We start from the raw sequence: 22,299 nt of genomic DNA on the forward strand, positions 1-22,299 counted from the left end.
TGCCAGTGGCTGTGGTGTGAGAGCTTTGATTTGACACAGACAGTTTTGTAGGTGCTTTTTAAAATGTTTTAACAGCATAAAAGGTGACCTTGTGAGATGGTCTCTGAACTGATATGTTTGTTTCTTTTGGAAGCAGTGACAATTCCTTCCATGCTGACTGCTCAGGAATATTTGTGTGTCTCTTGATTCCTGCCCTCTTAACTGCGCTTTCAATATGGCCACTTTCAGCTAGGATAGAAAGTGAACCGCTATGAACAGGTGCATTGAAACCATGAGCAAATCCTCTGAGCAGATGACTGGGAGAAGGGAATCTTGCAACTGATTCCCTATCCCTGTTTTGGGAAAAGGGGTTCTATTTAATAGGCCCTCACTTAGATTCCGGTATTGATGTTATCTCTGGCAGTGCTGACTCCTCCATCATGAAGAGTCTCAAGTTGAATAAACCATATTCAGCTTAAAAGATGCACCATCTTTTGAGATGTATATTCGAAAGTTCCTTGTATAGTTAAGTTAGCATAAGAAGGGACACCCCCCCCCCCCCCCGGCTTTTGTCTGAAGACCTATGATAGCCTTTGCCCTGTTGTGCTTGCTCGGATGTGCCATGTTGAATTTTGTACTGTCTTCAACTGATTCTTTTGTTTTGCTTCTGAGAGGGGCACTGTTTGATCTCTCTGTTTTTTGACAGGTGTTCTGGGGCCTGGATAAGAAGCTGGCACAACGCAAGCACTTCCCCTCTGTCAACTGGCTGATCAGTTACAGCAAATACATGCGTGCCCTGGACGAGTACTATGACAAGCATTTTACAGAGTTTGTCCCTCTCAGGACAAAGGCCAAAGAGATCTTGCAGGAAGAGGAGGATCTTGCAGAGATTGTGCAGCTTGTGGGGAAGGTGAGCATCCAGCTTTGAGGAAATGCAGTGTCAGTGAGCTATCCTCCATTTCCTTACTGCTAGCAGGAGCTTTTTACCGTGTCCTAGACCAGACCTGATTGATACTGCAGTGTGGAAGGAAGGCAAATGGACCTTGGGAGATGATCAGACTCACCTGCCCGTAGCTGTGCTTTATTCAAACTTCCTTGCATGTTGTTTGACTCCCAGTGACAAATACATTTATAGGTCTGACAAACCTTGCCTTTATGCTGGTGTTCTCATGTGAACTAGATGGCAGGGCTTCTGGTGCTGGAGTTAAGAAAATTCACTCACTTCAATGTCCAAATCTTGCTGAAATGCCATTCGTTGCAACCTATAGTAGTACTCCATTGGAAGTAATCCTTGGAATAGAAATGATGCAGGCTGATCTTTATTTTTGAAGTAGTCTAAGGAATTGCAATTTATCAGAAACCATGTTACCAGCAGCAGAACAGGTATGTGTTGGCATTTACAAGCTGACTTGTAGAAACAGGAGTAATGTCTGCTTTTTCTAAAAACTTATGATTACCCAGTTTCTCTGTGGAGACCCGTGACCTGACATATGGCTCCATTTTACAGGCATTCTTTAATTTCCTTCATTCCCTTCACTGTTTTGGACAGAAAGCTAAACTTGGGCAGGAAAGTTTCCCCTGAGAGCTATCAAAAGGAACCCAGTAAAAACTGTCCTTGTTTCAGCTTAACACAGTAAATATGGTAATTGATAGGTGCCTAACACATATTTGACAGTAATTTAACCCTGTGATGTTCAGCTGAGCTATGTTGACCTTTAAGGTGGTGTTAATGTGTGGTAACATGTATTAACTACAGTGGTTTGGAGAAAGTTGGATCCTGGCATTCTTCCCATTCACTGGTGTTCTAGCCAAACCAAGATGACTTGCAGCAGATCTCGCCTAGCAGGACTCTCTTCTCTGTGTGTCTTGGAAGAAAAGGAAATGTGATCTTAGGGCCTTCTGCAGTTTCTTTACAAAAAAACATGTTCTAAAAGACTAGTCTGTAGAACAGAGTAGAATCAGTTCCTTGGTGTGGAAGTGATATTGATAGGGCAGTGCTTGTAGCTATAAGTGTTATTTCCACTGTAGAAGTACTAGAGTTGGTGATTGTGTTCTCAAAGATCTTATCTTTTAAGAGTTTCTTTCGATCTGGGGTTGGCTACTAACAACAACAAACCTTTAGAAAGGGGGAATTGTGGAAAAACAATGTTACTTTTTTTTTCTTCTTAGCTCTGAATTCTGTCATAGTCTCCTGACAAAAGATAGTCCAAAATTCCTGTCTAGTGAGCAAGCTGGGACACTTAAAAAGCAATTTGCCTCTTTTAGCAAAAGGAAAACGTAGGTAGGTAAGAGTGGCCTGTGGTGCCAATAATAGCAGTGGCAGTGTTGCGGCTGTTCTGTGCAATATAACATACTTTGTCATCAACTCCTTTACTTTTATTAAATGCCAAACAGGGAAAACTCATCGCTAACTCCAGAGGCTAGTATCAAATCCATAGTATTACTAATTAATATAAAATGCTGAAATCTAGCTTTTCTTTCATGGACATAAGGATTTGAGGAAGGGAAAAATGAATTTAATTCTGTATACAAAGAGATAATATTTTCATGTATCTCATAGCAGAGCTGTGTGCATCTTCAGTGGCTCTTTTACACCTTGAAGTAAACTTGCTTTCCTTTTTTTAACATCAGATAGACTTAAAGTAGACTTATTGACTGTTTGGCCCCTCTTAATCTTGCTGTTGTGTAAATTGGCAGCTCTATAGCAGGGAAACACCCAAAAGATGGTATTCTGCTGGAAGCCATCTTAAGAGGGCAGGGGAAGAACACAGTTACTGATAAAGGTAAAGGTTCTTGGCCAGAACACAGCGTGGCCTTGGGTACTGAAGTAACAATGTACTTTACTTTTCTAGGCTTCCTTGGCAGAAACAGATAAAATTACCCTAGAAGTTGCCAAGCTGATAAAAGATGACTTCTTGCAACAGAATGGTTATACGCCTTATGACAGGTGAGATCTGAATGGCCACTGTGCCCTCTGGTTCCTGCATATTCTGCATTTAGGCAGTTATCTTGGAAACTGGTCAGTGCAGAAATGAATTTTTCTTGCCATAAAGAAACAGAAGAACTGTGTGTAGGTAGGACATTGAACAGAGTATTCAAGCTGTCCTATCAGCAAGGCATGCTTTTTCTAATGCAGTCACTCCCTGATTTTCTCAGGTCCTCATACACTGGTATGAGTTCTGCTCAGTTGGCCAATGTTTTTGCAATAGCATGTCAAGTAATAAATGAAATCCCTTAGGAGGAGGAGAGGAGGACCACTTAGTTCCAGTTTTTTCAAACAACACCCAAGGTTGTTCCATTTATTCTAGCAATGTACGGGGGACTGCAAGAATCTGCTTTCAGTCACTGTTGCATGATTCTTGAGCAATTTTGATCAACAACTTGCTGGATTCTTTTCCATCAAGTGCCATGTTCATTATCTCTGCTTTGCTTCTTTCTATGCCATCTTTGTGTTTTAACTGCCTGCCAAGGAGCCTTTTGAGCTTCATTCTGCTCCCCAGCCCAGGCAAATCATGAGATTTTGAAGTATTTCATTTCTAATATCATAGACCTACATCGTTCTGCGATGGCGTCTGTCTTTTGACTGGGTTACTAGGGCAGTTATGCTTATATAAAACAGGGAAGCACAGACAGTAGCGTAATGTAGTGTATAAATAATAAAATAATAATGAGGTACCTTCCATGACAGTCATCTATCCATTAAGAAAGGAACTTCTTGTGTGTGGAGCCCCTGGAGTGGTCTTGTCATAGAAATGTTCCCTTTCCTGTGAGCAAGGAAACTTGCAGAGCTGTCAGGTTCTCCCAGGCTGCTTGGAGGAAGCCTATTCCCATAATGGATGAAACAGGAGGGAGGAATTCTGTTGGACACTCTGGTGTTTCCCTTTCTTGTTAGCACTGACACAGATTAAAACATGAAATTTATGCAGTGATGGTTCCCACTCTCTTTCCTGTTTTGTCCAGTGTTTGGGTGCTGTTTCAGAAACCTTACTTCAAGATGGTTATTCAGGTGCATAGTATGATGCACCTATTTAAAAATGTGGGACCTATTACATGCTGTCAAAGGAAATAGACTGCCTCGATGAAAAATGCCTGGAGTAAAGTAGGCTAGCACTTTCTTTCAGGTGAGAATCCAGAGAGAGTTGTGAAGACAGGCACAAAAGCTAGTCCTGTTAACTGTTCCAAAACACCTGACAGCGCCTGTTCTGTTCCATCAGATTCTGCCCTTTCTATAAAACAGTGGGAATGCTTTCCAATATGATTGCGTTTTACGACATGGCACGCCGTGCTGTAGAAACCACAGCCCAGAGTGACAATAAGATCACGTGGTCCATCATTCGAGAGAACATGAGTGAAATCCTCTACAGGCTCACGTCTATGAAATTCAAGGTACGTTTTTCAGGAGAGGCAGCCACTGTCTGCTTGCTGTCCACAGGTTGGCAGTACTAGAAAAAGGAGCTGGGTTGCACTGCTTTTTGGGAGCTTCCAGCTCCTCTAAAAGGCTGTTACTTGAAGGTGGTCATCAATCTCCTTAGGTAAAGGTCTGTGAGCAGAGACTTTTAGCAATAATATGAATACGTTTAAGAACTGGTTTTAGTGAGCGCAGGAATGGTTAGGACACTTGTGAGGAGGTTTCCTGAAATCTAATTATGTGATGTTGGCCGCAGAGCCGTGGCAACCCCACCTTTAGTAGTCTCTTTTATGTTACATACATTCATAGTAATAGTACAAGCTCCTTTCTTGTTTAAGTTTTGGGCTTTGTGATGTGGTGCTTGTAAAATTATAGTATGTTCTAAGGAGATTATATTAGCAGGTAAAAGCAGCTAAAATTTAAAGCCAGGAATGTGCTAAAAAGTGAATTACAGAAGTGTTAATCTAGCAATCTTAAACAGAAGTTAAGGAAAGAAATGATAGTTTCCTGCAGTAATATGTGATGTCCCCTGTGGTTGGCTTGTGACATAAGGCAGGTTAATTAGGAAGAGAGGAAGGGAGAAGTAACTTCATCACAGGCTAAAGAGTGAACAAGCTGCTTAGAGCAGCTGTGCTGGGTAGCTTCAGCAGCCATCTTTTTAGAGTGCAGTTTTCCTGCTCCTGTTCTTAAAACTTATCCAGAGCATGCCAGCCCAGCAGTTACTGGTAGGACAGTAACCTCTGATGCTCTCTTATGTTAAAGTAGCTAAAAAATGTTCTCTGTAAAGTATGAGGCTTATTTTGTTATAATTGGGCCAATATTGCAAATCTTTCAAGTACAAGTACCATGAGATAAAATTACTTTTTAAACTAACAAAGTTCTGGCATGCCAGTGTATCCCATTCCTGCAGTGTGCTGGCTTGTTTCTGCTTGTTTAGCAGATCCCTGGTATATATTCTCAAAGCATCAAGAGCATGACAAGCTATACATACACTTGGACACATGAGCTTCTTTGAGAGCTGGTTATGTAGACAGAGGTGAAGTAAAATGTTTTTAACAAACTCTGGTCACCAGAAGACATCCAGTATAGAGCAGAGTAGTGGGCAGCGTGACTGAAAACAGGATCCAGAGGATGAATACATGTTAAGTGGAGAAGCCCCCCTAGTATAGTAATAATTTTGAAAGGAAAGTTATATTTCCTGGATAATAGTCTGAAAGGCATAAGAATTTAAATGTCCTGCATCCTGTGGTGTGTATATTTTGGAGGGGCAGTGAGGAGGTAGTGCGATCCAGGCACCTAAGTCCTCTCTGTTTCCTCGTAGCTGAGAGGGGAATGGTGAAGACATTGATCAGATTTCACAGCTTGACCACCATTGCTTCTCGCAGGGAAGGTGGAGATGGTGTTTTACCTGCTTCGCAGTTAGCAGTTGTAAATCCTGAGGTCAAGAAATTACAGCACTAGCAGAGCAGGATTATCTTAAGTAACTTAGGCTTTTCAAGATTGATCTGTTCATTTGCTATGTTGTCTTTCAGGACCCTGTCAAAGATGGTGAAGCAAAAATCAAGGCGGACTATGCTCAGCTGTTTGAGGATATGCAGAATGCATTTCGCAGTCTGGAAGACTAGACTCAGCCTCTGTGACTACTCCAGTTTGTCCTCTCAATTCCTCATCTCAACTCCTCAGCTTCCCTACCTTGCAAGAATGATGCAACAGTACTTGAGTTGATAATAGTCCTATGTTTCCCTGTTCATACTCCTTGTGTCTTTACAAAACATTCCTCTTAGTTTGTGTTTGGCCTTGTTTCGTGTGTCTGAAATGGTGAGTGAAGTGTGAATGAGCCTGGCTGAGTGAGGAAATGCTGTTGTACGCTTCAAGGGTGGGAAACACTTCACCTTGCCCTCTCCCAGTTCTCTTGGTAACTGGGCTCTTACCTTGGAAAACAACCAATTGAGTTGTGCTGGTGGAGGAGGTATAGACCTTAATGCAGTCATGTGGTACATTCTGAGCTGGCAGTGGTAAGGGCATTTAGGTCTAGCACTTTGCTAAGTGTCCATCATGACTTAAAGTCCCTATTCTTAAACAGAATTTTTGACCATATTTTGATGATGTGTTGATATAAGCAAAAGTAACATCAATTCTTCACTATGCTGTCCCTTCCACAACCTTCAGCTGAGGTTGCTGGTATTGAAATGTGGTAGTTCTGGATTATCAACAAGAAGGGACTCACTAGAAGATGAGCATGTACAAGCAGCCAGTATGCTTTTGTACACTGGAGAAATAGAATTTTATTTTCCTACTTAATAGTCAGATAGGACTGTTGGACTCTGCATCAGCTAAAATGAAAGCCATAGGTGCTCAGCTTTCAGCAGAAAGATTTTTTCCTTCTTTGCCTCCAGTTAACCTTGTAAAATTTTACAACACTCAGCTGCTTTAGTATGTGAAGCTTGTTACTGCTGCTTTGTACTACAAGACATAACAAGCTGTGGTGATTCCACTTACATGGACCAGGAATACAGTCCTTCCTAAATGGTGCTCTGTATGCCAATACACTTGCCTTCCAGTGCGATGTCCAGGTCATTCTTAGAAAAAAGAAGCATGTGCTTAACCCTCCTCCTCTGCCACACTCATTTGGCTTCTCTGGCTGTGGCACAAAACTTCCTCAGTCCTCACATAAAAGGAACGTATGATGCTAAATTTCTGGGGGAGGGGAGGAGAAGGCTGAGAAGTACATAGTGTATTTACTTCTCACTTGTTGATTGTGATGCACTGTGCTCTGGAAGCACTGTCTATCAGGCAGCAGAAACTGCTGTTTGTTGGGCTTGTTTATTGGCAAAACTAGCATGAGATGAGGAGTAAGCATAGAGCAGCCTTTCTGTCAAACTTCAAGAGCCAGCGCTCATCACTGCTGCATAGTGAGAGAAATTAAAGGTGCTGGCATCCTATCCAGTCTTTGACTCTCACTTGTGTTTCAGATGGCATTTAATGTTTCTTTGTCATGCAGCACACTCTCTTCAACTTGGTTCCACCTGACATCTACTAAATTATTATGGTCATGAAACAATAACTGTTGTAGGTGATATCATTGTAGTGGCATGGTTACACAAGTGTTAATTCTGCATTGAAGTATTTCCACTGAGCTGCCAGCTTTGAACAGTAATGTTGCAACAGGCTCTCTGCTATGGACCAAATGCTACCACTTCCACTGTATCAACCTCACTGTCAGGGAGAGCCCAGCTGAAATGTACACAGGTTTAATATTTTTTGGTTCTCCCAAACGAGATGGCTACTCCAGCTAATATTCTGGTAGTGAATGGTTAAGTTTACAGTTCACCAAACTTTGTGTATGCTGCTTACTTTAACAATGATCACGTGTGAATGAGTAGTCACCACTGAAGTCCTTGCTGGATTCCTCATTGTTCATACCCTTCACCACTGCACTATGTAGCATTTCATGCTAGAAAACAGATGTTCTTATTTCTTTAAATAGAGGATGTTATAAACTTTACAACAGATGTTTAAGATAATGCAGTTCTAATATTTATTGTGCTGTACCTGGCCCTGAAGTGTGACCAGTTCCATATATATTTTTGTTTCTTTTTGTTTTGTGTCTCAGTTTTCAGTGTTGAGATTCTGATGTTCACTGTGTACTGCAAGTCTTCCCTCCACAGCTGTGGGAAGAATGAAAAGATGGGCAGAACTCAGCCGCCTACTCTACCTTGTATATTTCATAATGTATGTTGCTGGAAGTTGTGTAAAAAATTGAGTCAATGAAAATAAAAATGAATTTAAAGTAGGTCTTAGCTATCCTATTTTCCTATGTCAAACCAAAGTCTTTCCACAATGGTGTAGACAGCATATGATGAGCAAAGCTTATAACTTGCTTCAAATCTTACTTTGTAAGTTTTGGGACCTCTTTAAACTTTTAAGAAATGATATAGCAGGGACCTTTTACCTGAGTTCCCCTATTCCTGTACAGCTTGCATAATTTCCTCAGACATTAGATGAAAGAAAGAGAGTTGTATTAACATATATTATAGTAATAAATACTCTTGGGGTAGACTTTTATAACTAACTTTATTGTAATAAAAATACAACTTTTCTTTCACTTCTAGTAGCTGCCATGCATGATAATGTAACATTACAACACAATTGTAATTCTGGCACTTAACTAAGCCTTAAAGTATTTCCCCACCAAGTACATCATGCTGTAGAATATACCTCCTAAAATGTGAGTTGAATGTTTTAGACAACCTGTTTTGAATTTCCATATCAGAAGGTAAAGTAGTACTGCTGTCCACAGCCTGAAACTGACTCCAGTTAGCATCTCTTTAAAACACAGATTTGTGACTTTCTGTAAATAGCAGCATATTATCAAATTCAGGCATTTTTATATATATTTGATCACTGTATAACATCTCTTGGAAGGAAGTTCTTTGTTACTGTACATATGTAGACATGGAGTTAGAATAGAGCAGATGTTCAAGTAATTCCACTGCATTACAAAGGGGTGGAAGTCACAAATTCAGTCCTGGCAAACAGACTGCCATACACTAAGTAGGCAGCAGTGCTCTGTGGACATTAAGAAATCCATTGAGGAAGGCAGAGTTCAGGTTTTGGCAGCTTGGAAGTCACAAACCGGCAGTGTTTTCACTTCATCCACTCTACTTTTGTGAATCTGGAAGGCAGGAGTCACCCAGCAGCCACAAGAACACTGCTCACCCCGCCAGCTGAAGGAGCCCAGCTTAGATGTGCATTTGGGACACAGAAGCTGCAGGAAACACAAATGACCCATTCTAAGGCATGCTCAAATACAGTCCTACTTAAAATGTAGTCCTATAGCAACTTAACTGAGCCAGCTCCTTCCCTTTATTACTTCAAAGAAGTTAAACAGGCTGAAAACAGGTTAAAAAGCTAAAGAGGCATGGTTGCTGTCTGCCACGCTCTGGAGTGTGACAGGCAGCTGTGCTGGCAGACAGGAAAGTCTGGAAAGGCAGGTGTTCATGCTTGGTGTAATCCCAGGGCAGTTTAACCAGTCTCTTAGCCTCAGTCAGTGAGACTACAACAGGTTTTGAGAGTCTCACAAACACTTATACTACAAAAAAGCAAACAAAAGAAAACAAACCCACCCAACACCCTTGTTAGCCTTCTCTGTCCAACAAGATTACTGGCTCCTTTTGCTATAAATAGTGTTCAGCATTTGAGAATCTGCTTATAAGCTGCAACACTGATGCAGCTAAGGCTGGAAGACCTGGGGCCTTGTGTGGGGGGGCCATCATATCAAGGCACATAAACAGTTTGTTCTGCAAAAAAAATTCATCCAAAAAAATAAAGTGTTTGCTCCCCTTCACCTGTCCTTCCATGACTCCTAGCAATACTGGCTCCATCCACTGCACAGGCTCAATGAAGTAAGAGGTACATTTATCACGACCATGATCATGAAGCTGAGTAGAGTCTGTTATCCTCTTGTGAGCAAAGGCTGTTGGTCCACTTCCTTCCATGTGGGACAAAATGCTGGAACTATGGAATAGGGAGCGCCTGTCCACCAGGACAGATGGGAGAGGAAAAAAAAATATATATGTATATATATATATATATTTTTTTTTAACTGGGGAAACCTACAGACTATAATAGAGCATGGTGACATGGACCTCTTGACAATAAGTAAATAGGATTACACATCCTACATTTTTTTTTAACTTAGTCTAAAAGGTCAACAGGCACTGACCCCATTTAGGGCTGCTTCTTAACAAACAAATGCAGTCATTCACGTAGCTTTGGGCTCTGTCCCACAGCTGTATGTTGTTTCTTTTATAGATCTATTTTTAGACAAGTCCTACCCATTAAAACATGAATGCTAAGCTCATATATATGGAAAAAAAGTCTACACTTTGGGAACAGGATTTTTTGATTTCATTTTACATAATCCATGAAAGGCAGTTAAAACATAGTTAAACCGAACATCTACAACGAGTTTCTTCTTGAGAAACCTATTTTCAAAAACAAACTATAAGTTATGGTGTAAGAGCAAGCAACTTCACAGGGTCAAGCAGAATTATGCCTGATTATAGAATCTGGCAATTTAGGCTCCACAAGTACTGCACAACTTCAAGAAAGAGAAGGCTTTGTTTCATAGAATACCTTTGTTGGTCTAATTTCTGTGTCACACACTGTATAGAAACTTGCACAAGCTCTTATCCCTATCTTGAAAATAATGACATGCCCACTGATTTACATGGACTATTTTTCTCTCAAGAGTTTACTTCAAAATTACTTTAATGGGGAATATAAAAGGTTCAAATACCTGCATTTTCTGCATCTGTAGAGAACCTCCGTGTTTGGAGTTTGACATATACTGGTTGGATCAACAGCAAAGACTTCTTGGGGCAAGTCTTGAAGTTCTGCAGAGGGGACAGTATGAAGTTGTGAATCAAACCAATAAACCCATGATCCACTTCTGTGGAACAAGACAAGCACTGTGCCTTTGCCCTAGTTACAGCAGGTAAAAACTACTTTCTTTGCATTTCATTTGTTCATTTACCAATGCCATTAGGTAAATTCTAAATAAAAGTCTCATCCCACCACATCTAAGATCAGGATTCACTTAATGCAAGGAACTAGAATCGAGAATTTGGCCTTGACAATGGTAAAATAGTTTAATTTTCCTCTATGTTCTTATTTAAATGCAGAGCAAAGACATGGAAGGAGTCAGAACAGTTCTTCCAATCTTTTAGTGCATACAAGAAATAAAAGAAACTCTTATGAATGGAAACTGCTAAGGATAAGGGAGAGAGTTCTATTATACTCAGTATTTAACAGTGCAAGAGAGATATTCCACTGAGATGAATTATACGGGAAGTTTTATTATAAAACTACACATACACACACACACATATATATACATCCACTACAGTCAATCTGTTGCATATCAGACTATGAAAGTCCACTTCATACCTTGATTTCAACTTTGTGTTATTTTAGCTGTGCTTTTATCTTTTTATTTAATTTCCTTGACTTCTTTTTGGAGGACTTTCTGTTTGCCTAGCCAGGTACATAAGAAAAAAAAAAATCCAATTATATAAAGTTGACTTTCACTGTTTCAGCATTTTGATACAGATAACAGTTCATTACAGATCTTATGTCTCAGACATGACTTTTTTCCGCCCACTGATTAGCTAGGATTCTTTAGAGTCAACATGGTGTGAACATTAATCTAGCCAACTCAAGGCTCAGCTACTTTGAGAGCAGTACTCAAAGCCAACAAACCATCACTGAGCTCTCTCTGTAAAGTGGCATTCCTCTGACACGCGCTTCCGCGCTCATTTAAGGACACAGAATTTAAGGTCACAAGCTGGGAACTCCAGCTACGGGAGAATATTCACCAGTTTGCAACCTGTTCAAAAGGACAGTAAATAGGCTCAGCAATAAGTTTTTTTTTTTTTTTTTTAATCAGTGAATCATGGCCCATCATCATGATCACATGCAGCCCTCATCCAGCACACTGGACACAAGAGGTCTTCCTGAAGCACATCCAATTAAAATATCCACATTCTGCAGCAGACCAGCTTAGTGACCAAGGATAGTGGTACATGGATTAATAGCAAAAACCTCTGAACACAGCACATGGTCCCCAAGATAATTTGAATTAACTGCACATGAGGCAGATCCTGGTGGGTGCTGTCTATCAGGGCACAGAGCCATGTGACACACAGCCCATCAGACTGACCAAAGCACATCCATGCACAACCTACCTGGCACCAGCCATCCTTGGGAGGCCCCTAAAAGTTTCTAACAGATTTTAGGCATTCACCGAAGCTCTGAATTCAGTGACGAGATGCAGCTCACAGGTGGGGCGCTCCCAAAACCCAGCTCAGCTCTGCCTCGGCTGCCCCTTGAGCATGGGCAGAGGTACTCACCGGGATACCTCTGAGTGACCATCTGCAGGCGGTACCGCTTGTAAAGGGCGCTGCTCACGTCCACGGCGCAGTCCATGGCCTCGTAGAGCTTCAGCTGCCCCTCGAAGCCCGGGTTCACCCTGAGGCCAGGGGAGAGCACGGGGCAGGTGAAGGGCGGGGAAGTGGGCCGAGAGCCCGCGGCCGCTCCCCGCCCCTCGGACAGGGCCCGGGCACCCACTCGACGTCGGGCTTGGCGGCCTTGACGGCGGCGTAGGCCTCCTCCCGGCGCAGCCCCTCGCTCTTCATGAGGTAGGCGGTCACCACGGCGGCACTGCGGCTCACCCCGGCCGCGCTGCAAGGCAAAGCAGGGCCGTGGGCGGCGGCCGGGCGGCGCCGGGCCGCGCGCCCCCCACCCCCCGCCGCCGCTCACCAGCGCACGAGGGCGGCGCCGCCGGTGGCCCGCGCGGCGCCGATGAAGGCGGCGCAGTCGTCGAAGCGGCTCAGCAGGTCGGCGCCGGGCTCGTCCCGCGCCCGCACGTGCAGGGCCCGCACACCCGGCACCGCCGCCGGCAGCGGTGCCTCCTCCGCGTCCACCGTCAGCACCGCCACCACCCCTGCCGCCGCCAGCGCCTCCGGGGACGAGCACGACTCGGCGCCGCCCACGTACAGCCCCGGCAGCACCACCACCATCCCGCTGCGCTGCGCCCCCTCCGCTGCCGCCACCGCCATAATGGCGGGCCCGCTGCGACAGGGGAGGATGCCGCCTCCAATATGGCGGTCTTCCGGCGTGGCGAGCCCGATCGCCACTCCCAACATGGCGGCGCTCCGGGGCCGCGGGGCGGGCGCCGTCGGCAGGGGTCAGCCGGGAGCCGCCGCTGGGCGAGAAGCTGCGGGCGGCGCTCGGAGCCGCGGCGGGAGGCGAGGGGGCAGCGGGGGCCGCGGCGCGACGGCACCGAGCCGGGCCAGGGGTCCTTCTTCAGGAAGTTTAAAAAAAAAAAAAACCTTCTTTCTTTTTCTCTTGCCAGCGTTTTCATAATAATTTACATAATAATATTCACACATATGTAAGTACTGGAGCAGTTCCCGCTCCCCTGCTGTATTGTTTTGCCTTATCGAAAGACCTTGGCACTTCTGTTTGTTCTCTTCAGTGAAAGTTGGATGTGGAAGACGGATGTAGAGTCTCACAAAGATTCCCCCCAGATAGTATTTTACCCCTTCTGCCTAAGGAGGTTTTTGCTTGGAATGGGATTGGGAAACAGTAAACTTCTTTACGTGTGTTTAGCAAGATGAATAAAGGGGCTGGAGAGAGAGAAGCAATAAACTGGCCGTGTAGTCAAGTGCTGCTGACTTCTCAAATGGTATAATGAGACTCACAAATATTTCTAGCTCTCCTAGTTAGAAAGATCATGAACGTATGACGTGGAGATCTTACACATACTCAGCAAACACATGAAGAAATACTGTTAACACATCTTCCAATATGTTATTCTTAAAATCCTTTACTTTTAAATTAATCAGGCATTTTTGAGGTCCCAGTTTACTATGTTTTGTGTATTTTGCATTGGCAATATTCTACTTTGGAGATGAGCTACCTATAAAAGCTTGAAGCTCCTCTCAGAGAGACTAATGAGTGTTTTTCTAGTCTAGTAACTCAACTACATGAAGTCAGTGGGCTGCTCTAGTGAGAAGGAAGGCCTGGAGCCGGCTGGAGTGCGACCTCCACTGCAGATCAGAATACACAAGCGAGGCGAGTGCAGTTAGCACCAGAAAGCCCAGCATCGAAACTTTTTATTAAAATTCTGCCATCCTTACTCCTCTAAGTAGTCCTGTGCTGTAAATGAAAAGTGTGGTAACGAATGGAGGCTGAGAGGAGTTTTCATCTGGAAAGCGTTTGTGAATCACTGGCATAGAAATTAATACAGAACAGTAGGGCTTTGAGGAGCCATCATTTACTGTGTAATACCTGACTGCTTTGCAGAATAGTCACTATGAGCAGGATCTTCGTTTGAGCTAAGTTTTTCTGCAGGAAATCAACCACCCAGGAAAATCTGCTGGGAAATGAAATCAGCTTGTTTCTAAGATCCGTTACATGACCACATCCACGTAAGTGGGAGTAAACATGCAGAATAAAGCTAACAGCAGTTAGCTTTAACTCTTTCTAGATTGAGGCCTCCCATTTGGGACTTAAACTGTAAGTGCTTTTTCAATGTCATAGATTTTGCATTCCTGTGAATGTTTTTGTCATTCACATTATTGACTGGTTATGCTTCTCATTGTAATCTAAAATGGAATCCAGCCCAGATAATTAATTACTGGCCTGGTCTGCAGCATCCGGATAAGCTCTTGCCACTAAAAATCAAATGTGTGGACCAGCTTGAAAACTGTCACACTCCTCTGTTTTATACTAGCTCCCATGCATCAAGTAGATTTTGAGTTGCAAAACAGGAATTGTAACTAACTACAGATTTCTGTGCTAATCTCTTACCGTTAACTAGGCTATGATTTGTATTCGACACTGAAAGCAGATACACTATAGACAGAGGCAACATATCTTCTGGTAATCTTTGATTCCAAGGTTTGTTACACGTGACACCATTGAAGATTGTAGGGCAATGCAGAAATCCTGGTGCAGCCACTTCTACTGCCCACCATAAAGTTCAGATCTGTCCTGTGGTGAAGGAGACAGAGCATTTACTGTTTCTCCTGTAGATAAGGATACTCCCCTTTAGCTGTTAGCAGGATGTATGTGCAAAACATTACCATGCAACACATCCACTGATCACATGATCACAGGAGATGATCCACATCATCTCCTTCCTGTCTCAAAAGACCCAACACTTTACTTTCTCCTCAAGTTTTTTTTGTCCAACATGATCTCTATCGTGTTGCTGCAAGTTTTACCCAGCATAGTCACAAGGGCCCATATGCTGTCTTGCAAGTTTCTGAGCACAGGTAAAATGTAAGATTTCATTAGAAAGAGGTGTGGTAAAGCTAGCTCCCCAAGGCGGGACAACAAGCATCCTTACCCTGCCTTCTCTGCATGAGATAAGAGAGCCTGAAAGCCCTGGTTATCTGCCTCTGGGAGGATTGCTCTAGCAGAGCTCAGCATGATGCAGCTATAGGCAGAACAGTTGTAAAAACAGTCTGCAAGGGCCTTTTGGATCCTTGTAGTATGCCAGCTGGCCATGGAGAAGGTGAGACTTGCCTTTGCTGCCGACCTGATAGGGGAAGACTAAAACCTGGTGGGAAGGGGGACTTATCTCCTTCTAGCAGGAGAGGCAGATGGGGCTGGAGCACCTGGGAGCAGCCGCCACTCCAAAGAAGGGATGGGCCACAGCAGAGAGCCTGCTGTGGGTGCTGCCTATCTGCTCTTCCAGGACTCCTTTACCAGTACCAGCGAGGGCATGCATCAGTTGTCAGCCCTGTGCTGCGAGCCAGGCAGCAGTTACCCATGGAGCAGACCAGGAAGGATCTTTAGTGCAGATAGGCCCCAAGGCTTCTGAGGGTGTGAGTCCAAAACATCTGGAAATTTGCTGTCATCCTACCTCATCTCCTGTGCTTACGCTAGCGCTTGTGTGATTATACGGCAGCCCTATTAGGGAGCTGATCTAGCTGAAAGCAAATCCCTTTTTTTGGCTAGATTAGTTCTCAGCTGGATCAGCTCCCTGAACTGCCTCACTGCCTAGTCACATGAGCCTGACACAAGGAAAGGGTGTGACTATATCTAGGAACAGGGTTAGGGGAGTATCTGACAGCTTTAATTTACATTGTCTTAAGCTACATAACTGCATTGTCTGTGGAAATCTTCCTTTTCCAGTTACCATTGCTACCAGTTAGAAATAAAGGGCCTACCTAACAGGCCTTAAGGAATTCAAATCACTTAGTTTGTCAAAAAGTAGACTGAACACTGCTTTGATTACTGTATGTTAAGTATCTTCACAGAGAGAAAATATCAAGCAATAAAAGCCTCTATAATGTAGCAGGGGGAAGAAAAAGCATGCTGAAAAGAAAAATAGGTGGAAATTAAAACCAGATCAAATTGTTTATTGACCTGTAATTGTGAGAGCAATTAACAATTGCAACAACCTGTCTTGGGAAAACAATGGATTATTCGTCTCTTGAATCAAGTCTGCAGGCAAACACAAATTATTGACGGGATTATGAGTTACATGGAGAGTTTATATTATACAGGGATAATATGAGTACTAAGAGATGGTTAATCCTTCTCTGTGAGCTTTAAAATCTCTGAATTTATCAGGGGGAAAACAGCACCATGTGTAACTGAAAACAGTGACAGAGAGAAGGCACAGTCAGGGCTCAAAGATGACGAAGAGATTGCTGTCTGCTTCTTGAGGGGGTTGATACAGCTGTAGTGTGACCACTATGCTCTTCCTGTGCATCGTCTCCCAGAAATATGGATGCTGACAGAATGTGAAAAAGCTGCTATTTCAAAGTGAAAATATGCGGTGGGGGAAAGTACAAAATCCGTGGGGCAGAGCCCATGGGCAACTCCCCATATAAGTGTTTCACATGACTGAGGCTGTACTCCCTAAGCAACTTTGCTGTTTCTTTGTACTCCCCTTTACTGTGTTTGCCACCTGCAGCTTGAGCATATGGTACATATCCTGAGTTTGCTCACAACTCCCAAAATAGAGTATATGTTTTTTCAGTTTGATTTGCAAACCCTAGTTCTCCCCAACCTCCACCTTCCCCCTTCAGCCTTTGTCTTCTCCTGCATCACTGAAATTTCTAACGGTTTGTTCTCCCCTGGGTTCCAGGAAACTCTGTGACTAATTAAGTGGTTCAGGCAAGCTCAGGTGCAAGGAAAAACAAGTCAGATGACAGACCACTGCCCACTCACTCCAGTAAGTGCATTCCATCTCAGCATGCTTCACAAGGGAGGGCCAGGGCAGAAGAAATCTCTACAGCTCTAGTTTGTAACGGAAAAGAAAATGCTGGCCTTCCTTGGGTTTTCCACTCCACAACCTCACAGCACAATTGAATCGGCAAAACTTAAATCTATTGCTGCAGAAGCAGAGATGCCGTGGCCTTGAACAGAGGCATAAGTGTCTCTTTCCTGCTGGAATTATTTGGCCTGCATACATTGTCATACATTTGAGTAGTTCTGTTCATTCAGGCTTTTAAGCAGTTGCAAGTGTGTACATAAGACAGTTGATGAGAGGAAGAGTCTGTAGCCTACAGCCCAAGTTGCCATAGGCAGCACACAGCAAAACTGTGGAAGGGCTAATAGGTGGGGAGCATCTTAAAAAAGACATTTATGAGAGCCAGTGACTCCGAGTTTCTGTCTCCTCCTCAGATCTAAATGTAGCGGGAGCTTGGAGCTCCCACTTTGTACAGATCTTGCTGGTGATGAGGACTGTAGTATTTTTTTGCCTCTTGGAGAAGTAGTGTCTCTCAGCTCTTGCTGAGATCAGAACGTGATGGGAGCAAAAAAACCCTACATGGGAGCATCTCCTCCCTTGCAGCAGCAACTTCCAGCTTTTGCTGTGCTTCTAGTGGCAAATTTAACCTCTAGTTTGTGAAAGACTACTGTTCCCTGCATTAGTACACTTTGTGGGTCTATACTAGACTTTGCATTTCTATTTTTATCCATATGTGAGGGGAAGAATGTCTGCATCTCTCTACAGGAAACCTGAAAGACTTATAAAGGCAATTAGCAACAAAGAATGGAGCTCATTCTTGATACTCTGAAGGAAGATTTCACAGTAACCCCATGTGGGTGGAACTTTCCTACCTGCCTCCATACTCTCAGTATTTGCAGACATGCAATTACTCCATATGTCTAACAAAAAGAAGAGAGTTTCCCAACTACAAATTTGACGGTTCATTACAGAATGGAGCATGACAGCTGTTACTACCATGCATTAATAATTCTACTTCACTTTATGGCTTTAACAGTTGTAGTAACCTAGATTTATAATGGCACATGACGTTCAGCACCGCATCATGTAAGGCAACTAATCTGATAGTGCCAGGTCACTGAGCTGACCTACAAGTTTTTAACTCTTTTCTGCCAAATTTGCTGCCCTATTTACTGGATTAAAATGAACGAGTTGCACTGTGTTTATAAAATTCTTACTAGCCTCTATTTTGGCACTTCCCAGACTCTTTTCCCTCTAAACCTGACCGTCCTGGAATACATTTGGTGCGCCTTCCTTGCTCGTCCTTTCTCTGATACTGTTTAAAGCAGTTCCCACAAAACATATTCTGAAGAAGAATACACCACAGGATAGCTAGAGAGAGTGGAGGAGGAAATGTATCTGGGAGGAGATGGTGGAAACATAGACAGCAAGGAGGTTGTGGGAGAAGGACAAGATGGTGATACTCCAGGAGCAAAGGGAGACCATGGCTGCTGCATCTCACTGCCTCTCAGCAGGAATATGCCTATCCTGCAATCCTTCTTGAAGGAAGGATAGTTTGCAAAGATTGGGGTCATCTCCTGTAACTTCTCTGTAGGCTTGGTGTTATAGTTCACAGTGGGAAAGTTAGTCCTGAAGAAATACAAACATTAAGGCTGTAACCTGGAATTGGCTCTGGGCTCCCCTCGGAGCACTCAGCCACCACAGCCCTCATGTAATAACCCACGCTCTCTCATCTTTTGTCTTACCAGGGGGCTGTGTTTCCATGCCACCCCAGCCACACAGTGCAGTAATCTACCTTAGAGACACAGGCGCGTGAATAACAGAAGGTTAGCTCCCATCTGAGGGAAATGGACTCTATCTCCTAGGCACCCATCACTTGAAGATGCATTCCTCACTGCTCCTGCAAGCTGCACAAGAGGCTGGTCAAGCAGTTTTTAAATGGCTTTCCAAAACCCCAAATCCCACTGATTACTTCCATGGGACCAATGAAAAGTCATTAAAAAGAACAAGTGTATTGCCAGGAGGTTTAAATTCACTACAAAGAATGCTGCACTTCCACTGAAAAAATATTCAAGGTCTGCAAATCAGAGAAGGCAGAAAATATTTCATGTGTTCAATCTTTCAGACTTAGCCAAGATGCCTATTTTTATAAACATTTCTGTGAAACAAGTGCTTGTAAACAAATAGTGGAAGTAGGAACCTTTTATTAATATTTCAACATCTGTAATATCAGTATATGCTACAGTTTATCTTTGCCTTTATTATTCTCTAATGAATACTACAAACACAAAATATTTTCAACATGTACTTTAATTGCTGTTGGTCCATGAGGCAACAGAAAATATACTGTCCAAAATAATGTTTATTACCATAAGACAATAACATGAGGCAGAAATATTGCTGAAGAAATATTCTTAAAGTGGGAGACCAGTCACTATGTTAACCTCTCAAGTGGGACTTTTGTTTACTTGTAGTTATGCCTCCTTAATTTCTGTTATTATTCCTTTCTGAGTTCCCTGTTTTTCTTTCTTGTTTTAGAAACATTGGAAAAAAAGATTGAAACAGACCTTCTGGATCCTCAAGGCTAGCTCCCTAACATCACAATCATATAATATATTTTTTTATTTAGCTTCATCTTGAAACTATTTAGTTTTATTCCCTTCCTTCTCTTCCCCCACCCCTGTATCCTTTAATTTAAATAGCTCATTCTCTTTTCCTGTTATTTATCCCAACAACGTACTTACTGAAAAAAAGCCCATATCCCTGCTCAGTTTTTGTTTTGTTGGTGAAACAAGCCAGGTCTGTTTCTGTTTCCTCAGAGAAGAGGAGCTTTTCAGTTTTCTCTTACAAGGTCAATTCTTCTCCACGTGTGTTCAGGTTTGAACACATCTTTCCTGAGTGTATATGACCAAACAGTATTCCAGAGGTGTTTTTTCTAATGTTTTGTAAATACTTCTCTACCTTTATATTTCAACTGACCTGTCCTAGGATCAGTTTTGCTTTTTTCCCTCTGCTGATTCCTGACTATCCCATGAATAGCTAATATCCTAGATTCTTTTTCTCCTCTTTTTCTGAAATGATGTGGGTTTACAGCAGAAATTCTAAGTATTCCCTAAGTACATGATCTTGCACTTTGTACTATTAAATGCCATCCAATTTTATTACTCCACATTGCAAAGTTATTCCGTGTTTCCTGTGTAGTAGTTCTGTCCTCCTCCATATTTATAGTGCCTCCCATCTTCACATCAGCTGTGATTTTCATTAGCACATTGTTTCAACACTGTTATCATCTCCCTGCAAGCAAATCCTTACCAACCTTGCAATTCTTGCATTAATTTCTAGTTTAGCAACTGCTTCCTGTGTGGCACCATATCAAACTCTTTACCGAAGTCTGGAAATTTTAGGTATGTGAGCTATCAAAGAATTATATTGGTTCTGTCTGAGACAGAATATATTTGGAAAAGTCCCGTTGTATTTTAGTCTACTTTTCACTGTAGTCCACTTTCATGTCTTCAGTTATTCTGTTCTTTGAAATTTTTAGGCTATTGCCTTTTCTGCCATATGCAGACTGTCAGAAACAGTCATACATGAAAGCTCCCTCATGAATTTAGGTCTGGAAAATGAGCCTATATTATGTGTTGCAAGTGATTAAATTAGTGCTGTTTTCCCTCCCTTGCTCAGGATCTTGGTCTTTTCCCTGCCTCTGATGAATTGAGCACATACTGATGAGTGGCATTTTCCCCTAGATTTAGTGAAACTCAGTACAGACAGATGTTCTCAGAAAAGCTTCTGTTGCTCGGAAGCAGTATTTTGCCTTTGACTGCCAAATTCAGTACACCTTCACAGTCACCCACCCACCAAATACAATCTCATTCGTGCCTGGAGGTGCACTGCTGAACGCCAAGAAGCGTTATGAATCGCTGCGGGGATTTTGGGAGCCGGAGCAGGTGCACGCCGCAGGGCAGGGTGCCTCAGCACCGGGGGCACCGGGCCGTGCAGAGCACGTCCCGCTCCAGGCTCGGCTCCTCCCGCTGCCGGCTGCGGGCCCGCTACCAGCGCGGGGGGAAGGGGCGCCGGGGAGGCCCCACGCGCGCCGCGGGACCGTTACGGGCGGCAGGAGGTGGGGGTGGGGGGAGAAGGGGCGCGCGGGCGACCATTATTGCGCGCGCCCGCTGCGAACTGACTGCGCTCGCGGGGCGAGACCTCCACGGAGCCGGCGGCCCTCGAGGGTAGGGTAGCGGGCCCACGGCGCGGGCGGCCGTCCCCGTCCCGTCTCCCAGTAGTCCCCGCCAGGCTCCTCGGCCCAGCGCCCAGAACAACGGCCAAACCCGCCCCCGCTCCCGCCAGCGGGAAACCAGGCTCTGCAAGGAGGGGGGCAGGGAGGGACGGGGGCTGCCTTTACCCCCGCCGCTCTTTTGGTCACGTCCCCCCGCAGCGGCGGTTACTAGGGGGCGGCCGCCCCGCTCCGCCCCGCCCCGCCCCGCCTGTCAAGCGGCGCGCGGGCGACAGCGGTTACCTAACGGCTCAGGGTCGCCCCGGCGGGGCTCGAGAAAGCGGAGAGGGGGCGGGGCGCCGAGGAAGGGGCGGGGCTGGGGCGCGCGCGGCTATAAAAGGGCCGTTAGGGGGCGGGGATGCGTGCGCGTGAGGCTGTCGCGGTCGGTTCGGGGTGTGTGGCGCGGCTGAGCTAACCGGTGAGAGGGGCGCGCCCGGCGGGGGGGGTTACCGGCCGGGAGCCTGCGGTAGGACCTCTTAGTCTGCGCTTGGGCGGCGAGGAGTGAGGTCTTTTTTGGCAGCCCCCCTTTTCGGTGGGAAGTGGGGTGGCCCTTGCTGCGTGCCCTGTGCGGGGGGACATGGGTGAGCAGTCAGGCCGAAGCTCTTCCTGTGTGTGGCTTTTGGCTTCACGGTAGAGCTGCTTCAGAAGGCTGGCTCGGAGGTGTCAGAGCAAGTGTTAACAAAACTGGCTCACCATGCTGTGGTCAGAGTTATTAGCAAAATCTCATCTCGAGGCATGTGTCTGACAAACTTTAAAAAGAAAAATTACTTGAAAGTGAGTCTTACATGACCCACATGAGCAGATAAGTGAGGATGCTCTGTCTGGAGCTGAGCCTGTGGTATAACAGCAGTGTGTAATCTACCC

General features: G+C 44.3%; 2 protein-coding genes across 4 annotated transcripts in view; one reads left to right on the plus strand and one right to left on the minus strand.

Annotated features, from left to right (window-relative positions):
• ATP6V1A (ATPase H+ transporting V1 subunit A) overlaps window positions 1–8,180 on the plus strand; it is a 31,223-nt gene extending 23,043 nt beyond the window's left edge. For all 3 annotated transcript variants that reach the window (XM_067302419.1, XM_013958135.2, XM_067302426.1), the window contains 4 exons: window positions 686–889; window positions 2,832–2,926; window positions 4,194–4,365; window positions 5,920–8,180. In XM_067302419.1, coding sequence (XP_067158520.1) covers window positions 686–889; window positions 2,832–2,926; window positions 4,194–4,365; window positions 5,920–6,012 — 564 coding nt within the window. In that variant the 3' untranslated portion in view covers window positions 6,013–8,180. The remainder of the gene's footprint in view (window positions 1–685; window positions 890–2,831; window positions 2,927–4,193; window positions 4,366–5,919) is intronic.
• A 262-nt stretch (window positions 8,181–8,442) lies between these two features.
• Window positions 8,443–13,038, minus strand: DUSP12 (dual specificity phosphatase 12). Its single transcript, XM_067302435.1, has 6 exons — window positions 12,710–13,038; window positions 12,518–12,631; window positions 12,301–12,419; window positions 10,689–10,785; window positions 9,736–9,922; window positions 8,443–9,155 (listed from the first exon to the last, which is right to left on the minus strand). The coding sequence occupies exons 1-6, from the start codon at window positions 13,006–13,008 to the stop codon at window positions 8,994–8,996; spliced, it is 978 nt and encodes a 325-aa protein (XP_067158536.1). The 5' UTR covers window positions 13,009–13,038; the 3' UTR covers window positions 8,443–8,993.
• Window positions 13,039–22,299: the final 9,261 nt, after the last annotated feature.

The sequence above is a fragment of the Apteryx mantelli genome, chromosome 1, assembly GCF_036417845.1.
Source record: "Apteryx mantelli isolate bAptMan1 chromosome 1, bAptMan1.hap1, whole genome shotgun sequence".
Lineage (NCBI taxonomy): Eukaryota > Metazoa > Chordata > Aves > Apterygiformes > Apterygidae > Apteryx > Apteryx mantelli.